Genomic DNA, 16,187 nt, shown 5'->3' with positions numbered 1-16,187 from the left:
CAGCTCCTGGTTTTACAGTCAAATTTTTGTTTCTGGGTCTCTGTTCCAGAGGGTCAGCCACCCTGTGTTGGTGACTCCCCCCGCTCACATGCCTCAGGCCTCTGTCCCTGAGCTGTGTTCAGTGAAACACTAGAGTTGGGCTTTTTGGAAATTCTCTCTTACTCACTGAAAATGCAGGAAGCTTGAATGTGAAACCCACTCGTCAAAAAGAAAACACACACACACACACACAGAACAAGAAACCACAGGGCCTATCGGCCTGTCGTCATCAAGCAGCCGAGAATAGTGCAGAAAACTCTAGGCAGAGAGGAAATGAACTTGAGAGAAGGGGGAACCTAGGGCAGAGAGGAGCGACAGAGGGTGGGAGTGGAAGGGGAGAGCTGGAGCTCAGGGGCCCCGGGATGCTGCGAGGATGGAGGGCGTGGTGGTGAAGCAGGGCTTCCTGTACCTCCAGCAGCAGCAGACTTTTGGGAAGGTAGGAAGAGCACCGTTGGCCTGGGGCTGGGCTGAGAGGTGGCGGAGGGTGGGGTGCTAGAGACTCCCCGGAGAGGAGAGGAGGCCCTGGAATGTTCCAAAACCCTTATGGGGTGATGGAGACTGCCATCTACCACACTGGGTGCGGAACACAAGCTTGGGAGGGCTCGTTCCTTAGCAGCCGCTTGCTCCCTTGAGCAGCCTCCACATCATGGCCTTTGCTGACAGCCGTGACCCCAGGAGGAGGGGATACCAGAGGACTCTGACTCTTTCTTGTTCTGTGGCGACTTCTCCTCACTGGGACAGATTGGGAGGGACTGGACTGCACAGTGGAGGGGATAATTCGGGATGGCGGTGGAGGTTCCTTCCTCCTTTCCTGCCCAGTGGGCTGCATTTGGCTGCTTTTGAACTTGAGCAGGGGTCTCTGGGAGCCAGGGCCCCATTGTGTCTAAACTCCTTTTCATTCTTTTGGCCTCTTTGAATAGGGAAGTCCTCCTTCCCTCAGGGGACCCACCCCAGGGTTCCTCTCTCTCTCTGTCCCTCTCGTGGCCTCAGGGCACGAGTCAAGAAGCTTCAGGAGAGCCAGCAAGTTCCTGGGGACAGGGCCTTCTGTGGGGCCTCATGCAGAAGGAGGAGCTCCCCAGTCTGGGCTCTCAGGCTGCCCTCCTCACCTCCTCTGGGCTTCAGGACTCACAGGCTTTCTGCCTCTCGCCTGGGATTCCCTGCTTTGAGCTTACCCAGTCTCCCTGCAGTTGTCTTCACGAGGCTCACCCCTGTGCCTTTTCTTTTTTTCTTGCCTCCGGCTTCCTCCCTGCTGTCACTGGAGGCCTCTTTCTGGGTCACTTGGGGTGCATCTTCAACACATACTAACTCTTAAGGCCTGTGTGAAGCCCTCTGCCTCCTTGGGTTTCCTGTGATCTTCCCCTACATCTCCCCCTGGGGTCCTCCTCTCCCCGCTGGTCACCATCTCTCCATCTGGGGCCAGAAATGGCGCCGGTTCGGGGCTGCACTGTATGGAGGTTCAGGCTGTGCACTGGCCCGGTTGGAGCTCCAGGAGGGCTCGGAGAAGTCGCGCCGGGGAGAGGCCCCCCGGAGGGTGATCCGCCTCAATGACTGCCTGCGGGTGTCCGAGGCCAGCGGGGAGGCCAGCAGCCCCCGGGACACCAGCACCTTCTTCCTGGAGACCACGGAACGCCTGTATCTGCTGGCCGCCCCCACCGCCGAGCGTGGCGACTGGATAAAGGCCATCTGCCTCCTGGCCTTCCCCGTGAGTCGTCCAGGGCTGCAGAGAGGATGTGGGGCACCAGGTGCCTGCTGAGGGCAGGTGTTGTGGGAGTCAAGGTCAGGATGCTGAGGGTGGTTCTTTGGTGGGGTGTGGATCCCAATTCAGAATAAAGATGGGAGGGGTGGGGGTGGCAGATTGAGTGCATTTTGCAAGAAAGCTTAGGGTGGCCAGAGGTGGGGCTGGAGATGGCGATGGTGGTGAACGTTGGGCCTTCTCCCCAGGGTCAGCGGAAGGAGCTGTCAGGGCTGGAGGGGAAGGGTGGCCGGCCCCGCATGGAGGAAAATGAATTGTACAGCAGCGCGACCGCAGGTGAGGGGGCCCCCGCTTCTCCCCTGGCTGCTCTCTCCAGGGCGTGGTGGGGAGGAGGTGAGAGCTGGCCGGCAGCCGGCCCAGTCTTCCTGCCTTGTGGTTGCCCCCGGCCCCAGCCAGCCCCTTATCAGCCACTCCGCATCGCTTCCGGCCAGGCCCAAGGTTGGGGAGGCTGGCCTGCCTTAAATGTCAGCCCTTCACCCTTGGCCTTCTCCCTCTGATCCAGGCCTGGCTGAGGGACGCAAGTGAAAGTGCTTGTCTGAAGTTCTCCCTTAATGGGTCCTGAGCAATCGTCTGTAAAAAGAATGGTTTCCCTTCTGTGGATCTAAGGTGTCCTGCAGCAAGGGAGGTTTTTGCTGACAAGGCAGTCCCCCTCCTGTCCTCTTGTCTAGCGCTCTGGGAGCTGCCTGGGGGGAGCAGGAAGACAGAGGGCAAGGGGTGCATCCAGGCTCCACCCCTCGGAGGGGCCCCCAACCCCCCGTGGCCTCGGCAGAGGGTGGGTAGGCAGGGAGAGCTGGGGAGGTGGGGTAGCACCTGCAGGTGTGGCAGGAGGGATGGGGAGGCAGCTGGGTTGGGGCGAGCAATGAGATGGAGGAGACAAAGCTGTGACTCTGGCGACGGGAGCAGGAAGGATGTGGCCGCGGAGGAGTCGGGGTGCTCGTGGCTAGGGCACGATGTCTCCTGGGGGAGGGGTTGGGGGTTCCTGGCATCTTGGGAAGTCTGACCTGGCCCAGGGCAGCTAAGCCTTCAGAACACAGGCACCAGGGTCATGGGGCCACCGATAATACTTTTCTTCTGGAGACCTGGCCTGCTTATTTAGAGCAGTGGTGAATAATCCGCCTGCTAATGCTGGAGACGCCGGAGACCCAAGTTTGATCCCTGGGTCAGGAAGATCCCCTGGCGAAGAAAATGGCAACCCACTCCAGTATTCTTGCCTGGAGAATCCCATGGACAGAGGAGCATGGCGGGTTATAGTCCTTGGGATCACAAAGATTCGGACACAACTGAGTGACTGAACATGCACACACACAGCATTGAAAAAGGTTGGCTGTTTTTCCCATGAACTGTGTCTCCTCCCCAGGGACCCCCCAAAAGGAGTTTGCTGTGACCATGAGACCCACAGAAGTCAGTCAGAGGTGCCGGCTCCGGGGATCCTACACCCTCCGGGTTGGGGAGAGTGCCCTGGAATTGTGGGGCGGCCCCAAGTCGGGCACCCAGCTATATGAATGGCCTTACAGGTTCCTCCGGCGCTTTGGGCGGGATAAGGTGAGCAGGGGCTGCCAGGGGTAGGGCAGAGGAAGGATGAACTATGAGAGAAAAGAGAGTGTCAGGGAGAGGGCTGAGGGGCGCTCAAAGGAAGAGAGAATGGAGGAGGGAGAAAAGATGAGATAAAGACCGGCAGAAGAAAATCAGCCCAGCCCAGGGGCTGGAGGAGAAACCCGGAGAGGGAGACATGGAGGTGGAGGTGGGTGAGGGAAGGGAAGAAGAGGAAGACCTGGGTGGGGAGTAACGGGCCGTGTGGAGGATGAACTCTGTGCCAATCTTCATACGCTGATGGATGGAAGGAAGAAGGAAAAAGGAGAGGGATTTGTTTGTAAGAAAAGACTTGGAGAGGAAGCAGCTTGGGGAGAAGGCCAAGCAGCTCCCCAGTTGGAGGGAAGTTGGAGGTGACGTGTTTGTGATTGGAAACTGGGTATAGGAGCAGCTGGCCCCCCAGTAACAGGCTTTCTCCCCCACCCAGGTAACCTTTTCCTTTGAGGCTGGCCGGCGCTGTGTCTCAGGAGAGGGCAACTTTGAGTTCGAAACCAGGCAAGGCAATGAGATCTTCCTGGCCCTGGAAGAGGCCATCTCTGCCCAGAAGAACGCCACCTCTCCTGGGCCCCAGACTCAGCCAGTACCAGTCCCTGCGGTGCTCCCCCGGCCAGAGAGCCCCTACGCCCGACCCCACGACTCGCTGCCACCACCGTCGCCCACCGTCCCGGTGCCCGCTCCCAGGCAGCAGCGTGGACCAGAGGGAGAGTATGCCGTGCCCTTCGATGCAGTGGCCCGGAGCCTGGGGAAGAGCTTGAGGAGCATCCTGGCTGTTCCTCCCGAGCCTCCAGCAGACCCTCTGTACGACAGCATCGAGGATCACCCACACCCACGACCCGACCACATATACGATGAGCCCGAGGGGATGGCCCCCCTGGCCCTGTATGACAGCCCACAGGAGCCCCGGGGTGAGGCCTGGAGGAGGCAGGCCACAGCCGACAGGGACTCCAGCGGCCTCAAGCATGGCTACATAGTGGGACAGGACTTTGCTGCTTCTGGCTGGCCACAGGGGACTGAGTATGACAATGTTGTACTTAAGAAAGGCCCAAAGTGATGGAGCGTGGAGGAAATGCGATCCCCAAGGGAAGCCAGTGCTGGAGTCCTGTGCACGCGGGGCCAAAGTTAGAGGCTGGTGAGAAGGAGCTGGAGGGGCAGGCAGGCCTCCTCTTCCAGCTTCTGCTGGTGACTCCTGGCCACCGCATCCCAGGAGCCCTGCTCTGCTCCTTGAACCCTCGGCTTGACCACTTTAGTCTGGTCCGAGGAATTGTCCCCTTCAGGGCTTGCGGCCTGAGTCACCATCTGAGGGCAGGAAGAGTGCCCTGCGGAGACCGCCCTTCTCCTACTCCTTCTCCACTTCCTCTTCTTTTGCCAGCCCTGCTGGCCTAAATGGAACCTCCAGCATTTAGAGGACAAGAGGATGCCAGCAAATCGCCCTGGTTCCTCGGTCTGTGCGGGCCACCCTTTCAGGGGACAGCTGTGGCCCCAGGCATGCAGGAGGCTGGCTGCTGCTTTCTGCCAGTTTTGGACTTCTCTGTGGCATTAAACGTTTCAGAAATATTTCTGTGCAACATGAGAGTGTGGGAGGCGGGGATGGGACAGGCATGGCCCTGCTAGGGGTGGATACTTCGACTGGTCACCACTGACACCACCTCTCCCAGCAGCAGGAGCCTCTGTGGGCATCAGCTGGGACCCCACATCTGGTCACAGATATAGAGGTCTGCGCAAGTCAAGGCACTCCGGGAAAGATGCTCAACACTTTGCTAGGGTAGGGTCAACACCCAAAAAATAGTGAGGAAGCTGTGTGTGTGTGTAAACCTGGAGTGGAAGACAGGCAAGAGTAGAAATGGGACTCATCCCTTGCCTTTCTAAGACTTACTCTCCTTGTCTGTAAATTGAGGGAGTTTCTCCATTTGGGTTCTGAGAGCCCTTCCTGTTCTGAAGTTCCGCATTGGCCCTTGTGTTTCTATAGGGTTGGCCCGAAAGTTCCAACCCAGTATTTCCCTGCAGGCTCTGTGCCGTCTCCTTTCATCAGAACCTGCTTTCATGGAAAGGGCTGTCAGTATGTTTCTGCTACTGGCCAACTCAGCCAGTATTACAGGGCACTGTTTGTAAAGCCTCCCTTCGCCTCGTGATGCTTATAGTCTAGAGGTGGGCTGAGATGAGGACACAGATGTCTATCACAAAAGGGGGTGTAAGTTTCACAAGAGGAGAATCAAGGCCTGGGGGTCAGGGGAGATAGCTGTTCACTGGGGGACCAAGAAAGGCTTTGTATCAAAGATGGCACTTTAAGGTGGCCCTTCAAGAGTGGGAAGGGATATGAAAAGAGGATACTGGTAGAAGAATGTGAGTGGAGGCATTGGGGGAGGTGTGTACATGCTCAGGAAAGAGTTCTGTAAGAATGGAGGGGAAGGTAGGAGGGAGATTCAAGAGGCTGGAGGCATATGTATGCCTGTCTGCCTGCTAAGTCACTCAGTCATGTCCAACTCTTTTCGACCCTATGGACTGTGGCCTGCCAGGTTCCTCTCTCCATAGGATTCTCCAGGCAGGAATACTAGAGTGAGTGCCATTCCCTTCTCCAGGGGGTCTTCCCAACCCAGGGATCAAATCCATGTCTCCTGTGTTGCAGGCAGATTCTTTACCACTGAGCCACCGGGGAAGCCTGGACGTATGTAAACTTATGGCTGATTCATGTTGATGTGTGGGAGTAACCAACACAATATTGTGAAGCAATTATCCTCCAATTAAAAATAAATAAATAAATAAACAAGAATGGAGGGGACATGGGGCAATCTAGTTGGGAAGGCAGATGCAGATTCTAACCCTGTTGTGCAGGAATTTGTACCTAATTAAAGGGGAAGGAGGAATGACAAGGCTTTATTTTTTAAAACTTGTATTATAAAAAAATTCAAACACACACAAAAGTGGGAGGAGTGTGTAATAAATCCCCATGAATCCATTAATTAGCTTCAAGAATTACCAATACATGGCCATCACATTGACAAGGCTTTTAAGCAGAGAATATTATAGAGCTCTGTGTTAGGTCAGTGAGCTGCCGGGTTGCTTGGAAGATGGACTGATGCCACAGTGAGCTGAACTGGAAAGGGAAATTCAGAGAGTCAGGGGGTCCAAATACTTTGGTAGAGCCAGGGCTTGTGGATCTTGGAGTCACATTGGATGTGGAACACAGAGAAATGGGGTGTTGCGGAGAGATTTGGGTTTGTGGAAGAAGGTGAGCTGAGTTTCTGACAGTTTTAGGCTAAGAAGGCTTGACTCTCTGGAGAAGGGCATGACAACCCCCTCCAGTATTCTTGCTTGGAGAATCCCAGGGACAGAGGAACATGGGGTCACAAAGGGTCGGATGCTACTGAAGTGATAGCACCCATGCACCCACGCGTGATTTTACTCTATTCAGCTAGAGGGGTCCTAGCAGCAGCTGGAAATGGGCTCCAGAGTGGGGAGGGAAGCAAGACAGAGACCAATGGGCTGCCCAGCTTCGCATGTGGGTTGTGGGCACCTTTGATCTCAGCTCATGCTTTTGCCCCCTTTTAAAGGAATTTGAGGCAATGGGTGAGCAGGCTGAGACAGAGGGGGAAGCCACCCAGGAACCTTGACTCTGGCCGCACCAAAGGACTAACCTGGCTGTCAACACATCCCCACCTCGGAAGACACTGGAGGCAGGAGGCCTAATGCCTCTAAAGGTTTCCGTGGTTCCCTCTCCAGGCGAGGGGTGGGAGCTGGGGTGTTCTCAGGCAAGGATGGTGGTGGTGGTTTGGTCCCTAAGTTGTGTCTGACCCTTATGACCCCATGGACTGTAGTCCGCCTGGCTCCTCTGTCCATGGGATTTCCCAGGCAAGAATTCTGGAGTGAGTTGCCATTTCCTTCTCCTCTCCGACCCAGCGACCCAGCTGTTAAACCTGCGTCTCCTGCGTTGGCAGGCGAATACTTTACTGACTCAGCCAACAGGGATGTCCCTCCTTTTTCAATTTCCATGAGTAGTTGGGACAGACACCACAGCTCAGCCCAGCAGGGGGCAGTGTTAGCCTGTGGAAAAGGCCACTGGGGGCTTAAGCCCTAATCCCGTGAGGGGGCTTGGTCCTACAGAAGGGAACTTCAAGATTTACTGCCCAGAAGAATGGGGGGATAATTGCAAGGATCTGCATTTCAGAGCTGGTCCCTTCAGATCCTCAGAGTCCCTCTTGGAGGACTGTGGACCCAGCCACTGAGAGGTGTGGGGCCCCAAGCTGAAAACTGCTTCTCTTCTGGCCTCTCTCCTCTCTACTGAGATCCTGGGACTTCGGAGTTTTTCCCTCTGAAGCTAGCTTTGCTCGAAAGGGGAAGTGGTAGATTGGGGCCCTGGGGAAAGATGGGGTGAGAGCTGGTGGGGGCAGGGGAGCAGAGCATTTGGGGAAGTGGGAGGGGCCACGTGAGTCCTGAAGATGCTGACTAAGCCCACGGGGTCTCTCTCAGATGTGACCAGACGGGGCAGGTCCTCCAGAGAGCCGGGCCAGCCCATCCCCAGTGGCACCATCACCTTGGACTTGGGCCTTGTTCCCTAGTTGCCACCATGGACCAGCCCTGCTCCGCACCTGTGTGGCTCCTGAACAGAGTGTGCAGGAATGGCTTCATGCAGGCGTGAGCCTCAGGGATGAATCTCTGCAAACAGAAACACAGAGGTGAAGCCCTTCTTAAAGTATTTTTCTAGCAGCCTGTTGTCAAGGAGCAAATTCATAGATGAGGAAACAGCCTGGTCTTGAAGGGGACAGGGCAATCAATGTAAGACCAAGAGACAGCTCTGTGACAGCTGCCAATGCCACGAGATGTTCTGCCCTGACCAAGGCACTTAGAGACTGCTTTTATTTGCTAAGTGCTATGCAGAGGCAACATCAGGGCAGGCGAGAGTGGCCTTCCCTGGGGGCTCCATCTGTAAAGAATCCGACCTCGATTCAGGAGACCTGGGTTCCATCCCTGGGGTTGGGAAGATCCCCTGGATAAGAAAATGGCAACCCACTCCAGTATTCTTGCCTGTAAAGTCCCATGGACAGAGGAACCTGATGGGCTACAGTCCGTGTCCATGGGGTCACAAAGAGTCAGAGAGCCTAGCATACATAGAGATGTATACACAGATAGGTGTAACTGTGTGCACACACAGACAAATATTCCATAGCATTCCTGTTTCTTTGTTTTCCTCTTTGCCTCCCTTCCCGCCCCCCCACGCTCCCCCAGAGCATAGGACCAATATGTGGGGGGGGGTGTGTGTGTCTGTGTGTATGCATGCACTTGTTGACTTCTGGTCCATCCCATAAGCCTGCTCCCAGGCTACGCTGGGGTGACCAAGGTCCTCTGGTGAATTCCCACCCTGGAGCTTCAGAATAAACCGAGACCCAGATTGTTGAGGCCTCTCTGCTCTCTCAGCCTCCTCCCTGCTGGCTGCACTCAAGCTGTTGCTGCCACCACCTTTCAGCCGTGATGCTAACCAGCCTCCTGCCTCGTGGGCGCTGATTCAATTAGCCAAGGTGCCCACCTCCTGCCAGGGCCATTTATAAAGTCAGCAGGGGCAGCTGGAGATCTTAGGGAGGGAGGGGTTGGGAAGAGAGGGGAGGGAGACCAGTGAGTTGGGAGGGGAAGACAGAGGTGTGAGGGGGATCTGGGAAGGGGTGTCTCATCTGATTAGGCATCCGGTGGGCTTCTCCCCTGGTGGGCGGGGCTGCATGTCACTGGCCTGCCTCACTCCTCAGCTCCCAGGCCCATCCCATGCCAGCCAGTGCAGAGCAAGACCATCTATCTCCAGCCAGGCCTGCCTTTTTCCTCTGTGCTCCCTGCCAGCCCTCTTCTTTTCTATTTATTATTATTATTCTACAATGTATTTATTTTTAATTGGAGGATAATTGGTTTACAATGTTGTGTTGGTTTCTGCATACATCAACATGAATCAGCCATGGGTATACCTAGGTCCCCTTTCTCTTGAACCTCCCTTCATCTCCCACCCCATATCACCCCTGTAGGCTGTCACAGAGCACCAAGTTGAGAGAGTTCTCTTCCTGACACCAGACTCTGGATCTCTGGGCCAGAGGTAGCTGGAAGGTTAGGGAGGGAGAAGCAGGGTCTGAGGGATCTGTTGGGGAGCTGGAGCCCATAGCTGTTAAGTAATTCTGAGACCTGCAGCCTGGGACTGGCTCAGCCTTGGGCTTCGGTGTCTGATCAGAGAGGGCTGGGTGGTGCCTGAGGTGTGCCTGAGGGGACTACAGCTTTTGGGTAATAATAATGTTCTTGAGTTTGTACAGCTTTCCCTTATTTATAAAGTGCTCTGGGGGCAGTTAGGTGTAGTTGATTAGGCAGACATGCTGTAGCCTGTAAAGTGTGTGTGAAAGTGAAAATGTTATTCCATTAGTCGTGTCCAACTCTTTGCGACCCTGTGGACTGTAGCCCACCAGGCACCTCTGTCCATGGGATTGTCCAGGCAAGAATACTGGAGTGGGTTGCTATGCCCTCCTTCAGGGGATCTTCCCGACCCAGGGATCAAACCCAGGTCTCCCACATGGCAGGCAGATAACCCGCATTCGGATTCTGACACTGCTCCTGCTGGCTGTGTATCTTCAGGCGACTTCTCTGTGCACCTGTTTCCACATCTGTAAAATGGAGAGAGTATGTTTCTCAGAAGCTTCTTGTGAAGACTGAATGGATGGATACACAGTCCTAGACTGGTGCCAGGACTACAGAGCCCTGTCTTCTCTACGACCTTCTTTTCCCTCCCAGGGGCTCTGACAGGTGGGTAGGCAGAGATGTCGTTTCATAAGCCGGAGGCTGGAGGCCCAGAGAAGCTGAGTCGTTTAGCTTTGGGGCGAACTCAGGCTTCATGGACATAGGAGGACCTGGCTGGGATTCTGATGAGAAGGAAGAAAACCAGAAGAGCATTTGAGGAGAGGGCAAGGAACAACATCAAAAGCCTTACAGCCCCTGGCTAGCTGGTTCCTAGTTGGCAGGCTCCGTCAACCTGGACAGAGCGGGGCTGGCCTGCGCTGTGAAGCCCAGAAATGGAAGTGCTTGGGGGGAAATTTCTTCCTAGACTAGAAGGCCTTTGGCTTGAGGCAAGGCGGAGAGCAGGAGCCACAGGGGAGATGGCTTCCCCCCATCTGAGTTGCTCCATCCCTGCTGTGGCCTGGCAGCTGGCACACTTGGGTGTGGGGGCAGGCTTCAGCTGGATAGAAGCACCTGGGGGGCCAGTTAGCACAGCCTGCCAAGGGGCGAGCATGTTGTGATCACACAACCCCGGGGCCACTGCCCTGCGGGAGCAGGAGGAGGCTGGCAGGGGGTAGGCAGGAAGAAGGTCCGTGGTCTCTCCCACTGGACTACAAATGTGCTAAGGGCAGGATTCGTTTCTTTTCTTTTTTCCTTAAGTTTATTTGGCTGCTCTGGGTGTTAGTTGCAGCATGCTGGATCTTTTAGTTTTGGCATGTGGGATCTAGTTCTCTGACAAGGGATCGAACCTGGGCCCCTTGTATTGGGAACACAAATTCTTAGTCACTGGTCCACTAGGGAAGTTCCAGGATTCATTCTTAACTTAATTCATCCTTGTACTCCCATTACCTAAAGCACTTCTGGGCATGAGGTAGGCGCAGATTAACTATTTCAGGATGGAAAGAATAAATGAAGCCCACTTTACTTGGGGTTGGGGGTGGACACAAATGGTTTGTGGAGCCCTGGGAGGACTCCCCCTCCAGAAAGTTTCCTTCACGAACTCCAGGAAGCCTATCATCAGTGTTTTGGTCCAATTCCTCTTCCCCAAACCTCTCCCAGCAAGGCTCTTTTATTTATTTATTTTTATTGGAAAAGAACCTGATGCTGGGAAAAATTGAACACAGGAGGAGAAGGGGATGACAGAGGACGAGATGGTTGGATGGCATCACCATCTCGATGCACATAATTTGAGCAAACACTGGGAGACAGTGAAGGACAAGAAAGCCTTGTGTGCTGCAGTCCATGGGGGTCGCAAAGAGTAGGACACGACTGAACGACTGAACAACAGCAACAATGGAAATTTTATGTTTCAATTTTTCATTTTATTTTTTAATTTATTATTTCGGCTGTGAGGCTGGCGGGATGTCAGTTAGTTCCCTGAATGGGGATTGAACCCTGGTCATAGCAGTGAAAGCCTGAAAGCCCGAACTTCTAACCAACTGGCCACCAGGGAACTCCCCAGACCTCTTTTTTTTTTTTTTTTTCCCCAGACCTCTTTTAAAATGCATTTGCCCTGGGGCAGGTCTTTGCGGGACCCACTAACCATTCTTGGGAGAGAGAGTGTGGAAGGAGCCGGCCTGGGAATGGAGAAGGAGGTCCCTGTGGTGGCAGGAAGGAGCGCTGAAGGGGAGAGGCCTGGCCTGAGTCTGGAGTCGTGGGCTGGCTGGTCTGTGCAAGCTGGCAGCAGGCCTACAGGTGCAGGAGGCACGGACAGGCCGTGGGCGTGGGACACACTTTTTTTATTACTTAAATTTATCTATTTTTAATTGGAAGATAATTGCTTTACAATAGTGTGTTGGTTTCTGCCATGCATCAACATAAATCAGCCATAGGTATACATACGTCCCCTCCCTCCTGAACCTCACTCCCGCCTCTCACCCCATCCCAACCCTCTGGGTTGTCTCAGAGCAACCGGTTTGAGCTCCTTGCGTCATACGGTAAATTCTCACTGGCTATCTGTCTTACATATGGTGTATTTTACATATGGTGGTGTTTGGGCCCCATGGACTACAGCCCGCCAGGCTCCTCTGTCTCTGGAATTCTCCAGGTCAGAATACTTGAGTTACATATGCAATGTGTATGTTTTCATGCTACTCTCTCAATCTTCCCACCCTCTCCTTCCCTCACGGTGTCTGCAAGTCGGCTCTCTGTATCACTTCTTGGCAGGCCAGACTCTGACTAGAACCCTGAACTGACGGGTTTCTCCCGATTTCTGCCCCCTGTCTTCCCGGGCTACCTCTCCATGCTGCAGCCTTACTCCCCCAAAGCCAGGACCCTGGGATGCTGGGACAAGGGGTGCAAGGGGAGTATGGAGCTGAGAAACCCCTGTCTGCTGACACTTCTAGAGCCAGAATGTCTGAGCCAGAAAAGGGCCTTAGCTCTCCTCTTGCCTGAGTCCTTATCTTCCACTTAAAGAAACTGAGGCCAAGTTAATTTTTAAATACCTCTCAGATGTATTTACATTTTATTAGAATTTGTTTATGGTTGTGCTTAAGCCACAGGAACAAATAATTACTGTTGACACTGGTGACACCCACAGGGAGATCATGTCTGGCCTTTTAGGTGGGTGGGGAGGGACAAAGGAGAGGGGACTCCTGAGTCCCCTACTCTATTATTTCTGAGCAAGGCTTTCTTTCCTTCTCCAATGTCACTGTGGCAAGTCCTCAAGCAAATGCCCAGGGGTATGAGCCAGAGGCCCAGATTACTCAAGGGGAGTATAGCTTAGACTTGCTTTTGAAATGTGGTGCTTGGAGAAGACTCTTGAGAGTCCCTGGGACAGCAGGGAGATCAAACCAGTCAATCCTAAAGGAAATCAACTCTGACTATTCACTGGAAGGATTGATGCTGAAGCTGAAGCTCCAATACTTTGGCCACCTGATGCGAAGAGCCAACTCATTGGAAAAGACTGATGCTGGGAAAGACTGAGGGCAGGAGAAGAAGGCAATAGAGGATGAGATGGCTGGATGGCATCACCAACTCAATGGACATAAGTTTGAGCAAACTCTGGGAGATAGTGAAGGACAAGGAAGCCTGGCCTGCTGCAGTCCATGGACTGAACAACAACAGCAAACTGCTTAGACTGAGGCTGTTTTTGTTAATTTTCTGCTGGTTACCTCCCTGGTCCATACAGAAAGGGCCGCTCTGTGAGCCTGTTCCCTTTCTAGTTTCCTCCAATAACGATGCCCCACCCCCCAACTACTTCTTCTCCCATGGTATCCTTGACCCTCATCCTCAGGGGCAGCTCTCCTGCCTAGACAACTCCAGAATGGGGTGCAGTTGCCACTTCTGGTGCCCAGGCTTCTGTTACACCTATAGACAGAAAAGACTTGACTCATGAGTGAGGATAAGGTTAGGGCAGGGGAGAGGCTGACGGAGGGTGGACAGGCAGGTAGGATTGGGGTGGGGGGGGGCAGATTCGGACAAGGGAAGAAATGAACTGAGGTGGAGAGTGGGTGGGGAAGTAGATGTTCCAGCGGGGTGGCAGGAGTGGATGGAGGAGTTATTTAGGGTAGCTTCCAGAACAACAGCTGGGTAAGACCATCCTGTCTGGTCACAGGGGATGGAGAAACATCAAGAAGCTGCAGCTTTTGAAAAGCAGAGTTGTTGGTGAAATCAGGTTCCTGTGCAGCTGGGTGCTCTGGGAGGTTGGTTGTTTCAAATCTGGGGTTATGCCTGAGAACCAGAAAGAAAAGCCCTGGTTCTCTCCAGGAATGTTGGCTGAGGAGGAGTGGGAACCTGGCTGGCTCTGGGATGGGAGATGGTGCTGGAGGAGGGGTCAAGGGGATCAGGGGAGCACGGCCAGGCAGGGTGGGCTCAGTTGCCGAGTAGGGGCATAGAGCATTCAGCCCGCTTTTGTGGGCAAAGGCTGGGAGGCTTGTGTTGATCTTGTAGGAAGTTAGATAGGTCACTCAGAGCCAGGCATCCAGTGTGCGTCCCGTAGGGCCAGCGCAGACAGAACCGACAAGCCAAGCCCATCCTGAGTCTAAGACAGAGCTCAGGCTACCCTTCTGGGGGGCGTTTGGACCTTCAGACTTTGTCAGACTCCTGACAGCCAACCTGAGCTCTCCTGGTCCTGCCTTCTGTTTCGGCTGACCCAGCACAGGATGCTTCTTAGTAGACGAGACAGACGTGCCTCCTTAAAAAAAGATTAAAAAAACCCACAAAACTCTTTGAGTTTGTTGATGGTGAAGGCAGCAAGGCCAGCCATGGTGTAGAGGGCTTGGTGCCTGGGGCATCTTTTCTTGCCCCAGGGCACCTTTTCTTGCATGTTTTCAGCATTTCTGTGTCCTTATCCTCTGTCTCTCTATAAAGAAGGATGCCAGGCTGAGCACTGAGCCAGGAGCTCTAATCCCAGCTCTGCCCTAACTGGCTGTGGGCTGTGGGATGCTGGGCAAGTCTCTTCCCCTCTCTGGGTTTATTTTTCCATGTGCAAGATGATAGAGCTGGATTAGGAGAACTTCAATGTCCCTCTTAACTCTACAGTCCTTTGTTTTGGGGAAATCTCCAGGACAGAAAGGAAGCAGAAATGACTTTGACAAGAGGGAGTGCAGAAAATATAGCTTCAAAGTCTTAATTTAATGTGTAGTGGGACCTACTGCTGGGATTCAAAAATGTCTGGAGAACTGGTGAGAATGGGTGAGAATGGGTCCCATCCTGTGAGGGACAGAGGAGCCTCTTAGGAGAGGACTTATCTTATAAAAGAGGATGGCATTGCAGAATTTCTGTGCATGCTTGGGCAGGTTGAGCAACGAACAACTCTGCTGCTGCTGCTGCTGCTGCTGCTGCTGCTGCTGCTGCTGCTGCTAAGTCGCTTCAGTCGTGTCCGACTCTGGGCAACCCCATAGATGGCAGCCCACTAGGCTCCCCCGTCCCTGGGATTCTCCAGGCAAGAAACTGGAGTGGGTTGCCATTTCCTTCTCCAATATGAACAACTCTAGGAGGTACCATTTATGAGGGCTCAGGTGAGCCTGACATGCTTGACCGTGGAATAAAGCACAAGCTGTCAGAGAGAGGGGGTGCTTTGAGGACCGTAGAGTGTCTACAGGGCCGTCATGTACCATGGTACAGGCTGTGCACTGTACAAGTGCAGACAGCACCATTCACAGAGACCACAGTGGAGCCATCTATCTCTAAGACTTGTTTCTCAGCATCCCTGATTTCACCTAAAGCACTGGCTGCATGGTTAGGCATTTCTAAGGTGGAGGCTGAAACAGAGAAGGGAGAGGGAGAGTTTCCTCGTTTTGCTACAGGTTGCCAAGCACTGTCAGCAGATCCAAGGGCGCAGTGGCTTAAGGTTTTCTTTTTTTTTTTTTTTTTGCCACTTACAACATTATGGATGGACCTGGAAGGTACTAGGCTGAGTGAAATAAGTCAGACAGAGAAAGATAAATACCTTATGCTATCACTTATATTTGGAATCTAAAAAATGAAACAAATGAGTGAACATAACAAAACGAAAACTGACTTACAGGTATAGAGAACAGATGAGTGGTTATTAGTCAGGAGAGGGAAGTGGGGCAGGGCCCTATTGGGGTAGGGGATTGAAAGGTTACCAGCTGCTATATATAAAGTAGATTAGTTACAAGGATATATTGTATAGCACAAGGGATAGAGCCAATGTTTTAAAATCACTTTAAATGGAGTGTTATCTATAAAGATGTTGAATTACTATGTTGCACACCTGAAACTAATGTAATATTGTAAACAAACTACATTTCAGTATTTAAAAGTGCAGAAGGAGAAGACATAGGTGTGGTGGTCTCAGTAGGGGTGGTGTCCATGCCAGAAGACAGAGAGCCAGCACCTGAGACAGCTGTAAGCAGCACCTGGGAGGCACTTTTCATGGACTGGGGTCCTTCATTAACAGATGCCTGCACGGGCTGTAAAATCCTGCTTCCCTTTACTTGGGTTTCCCTGACAGCTCAGTTGGTAAAAAATCTGCCTGCAATGCAGGAGACCCCAGTTCTATTCCTGGGTTGGGAAGATCCCCTGAAGAAGGCAAAGGCTACCCACTCCAGTATTCTGGCCTGGAGAATTCCACGGACATATACAGTCCATGGGTTTGCAAAGAGTT

At 53.4% G+C, this 16,187-nt stretch overlaps 1 protein-coding gene across 1 annotated transcript; it reads left to right on the top strand.

Moving 5' to 3' along the window:
- DOK2 (docking protein 2) lies at positions 311 to 4,936 on the top strand. Its single transcript, XM_005683968.3, has 5 exons — positions 311 to 475; positions 1,460 to 1,741; positions 1,981 to 2,068; positions 3,150 to 3,334; positions 3,810 to 4,936. The coding sequence occupies exons 1-5, from the start codon at positions 413 to 415 to the stop codon at positions 4,431 to 4,433; spliced, it is 1,242 nt and encodes a 413-aa protein (XP_005684025.2). The 5' UTR covers positions 311 to 412; the 3' UTR covers positions 4,434 to 4,936.

The sequence above is a fragment of the Capra hircus genome, chromosome 8, assembly GCF_001704415.2.
Source record: "Capra hircus breed San Clemente chromosome 8, ASM170441v1, whole genome shotgun sequence".
Lineage (NCBI taxonomy): Eukaryota > Metazoa > Chordata > Mammalia > Artiodactyla > Bovidae > Capra > Capra hircus.
This window is presented reverse-complemented; position numbering and strand designations above follow the sequence as displayed.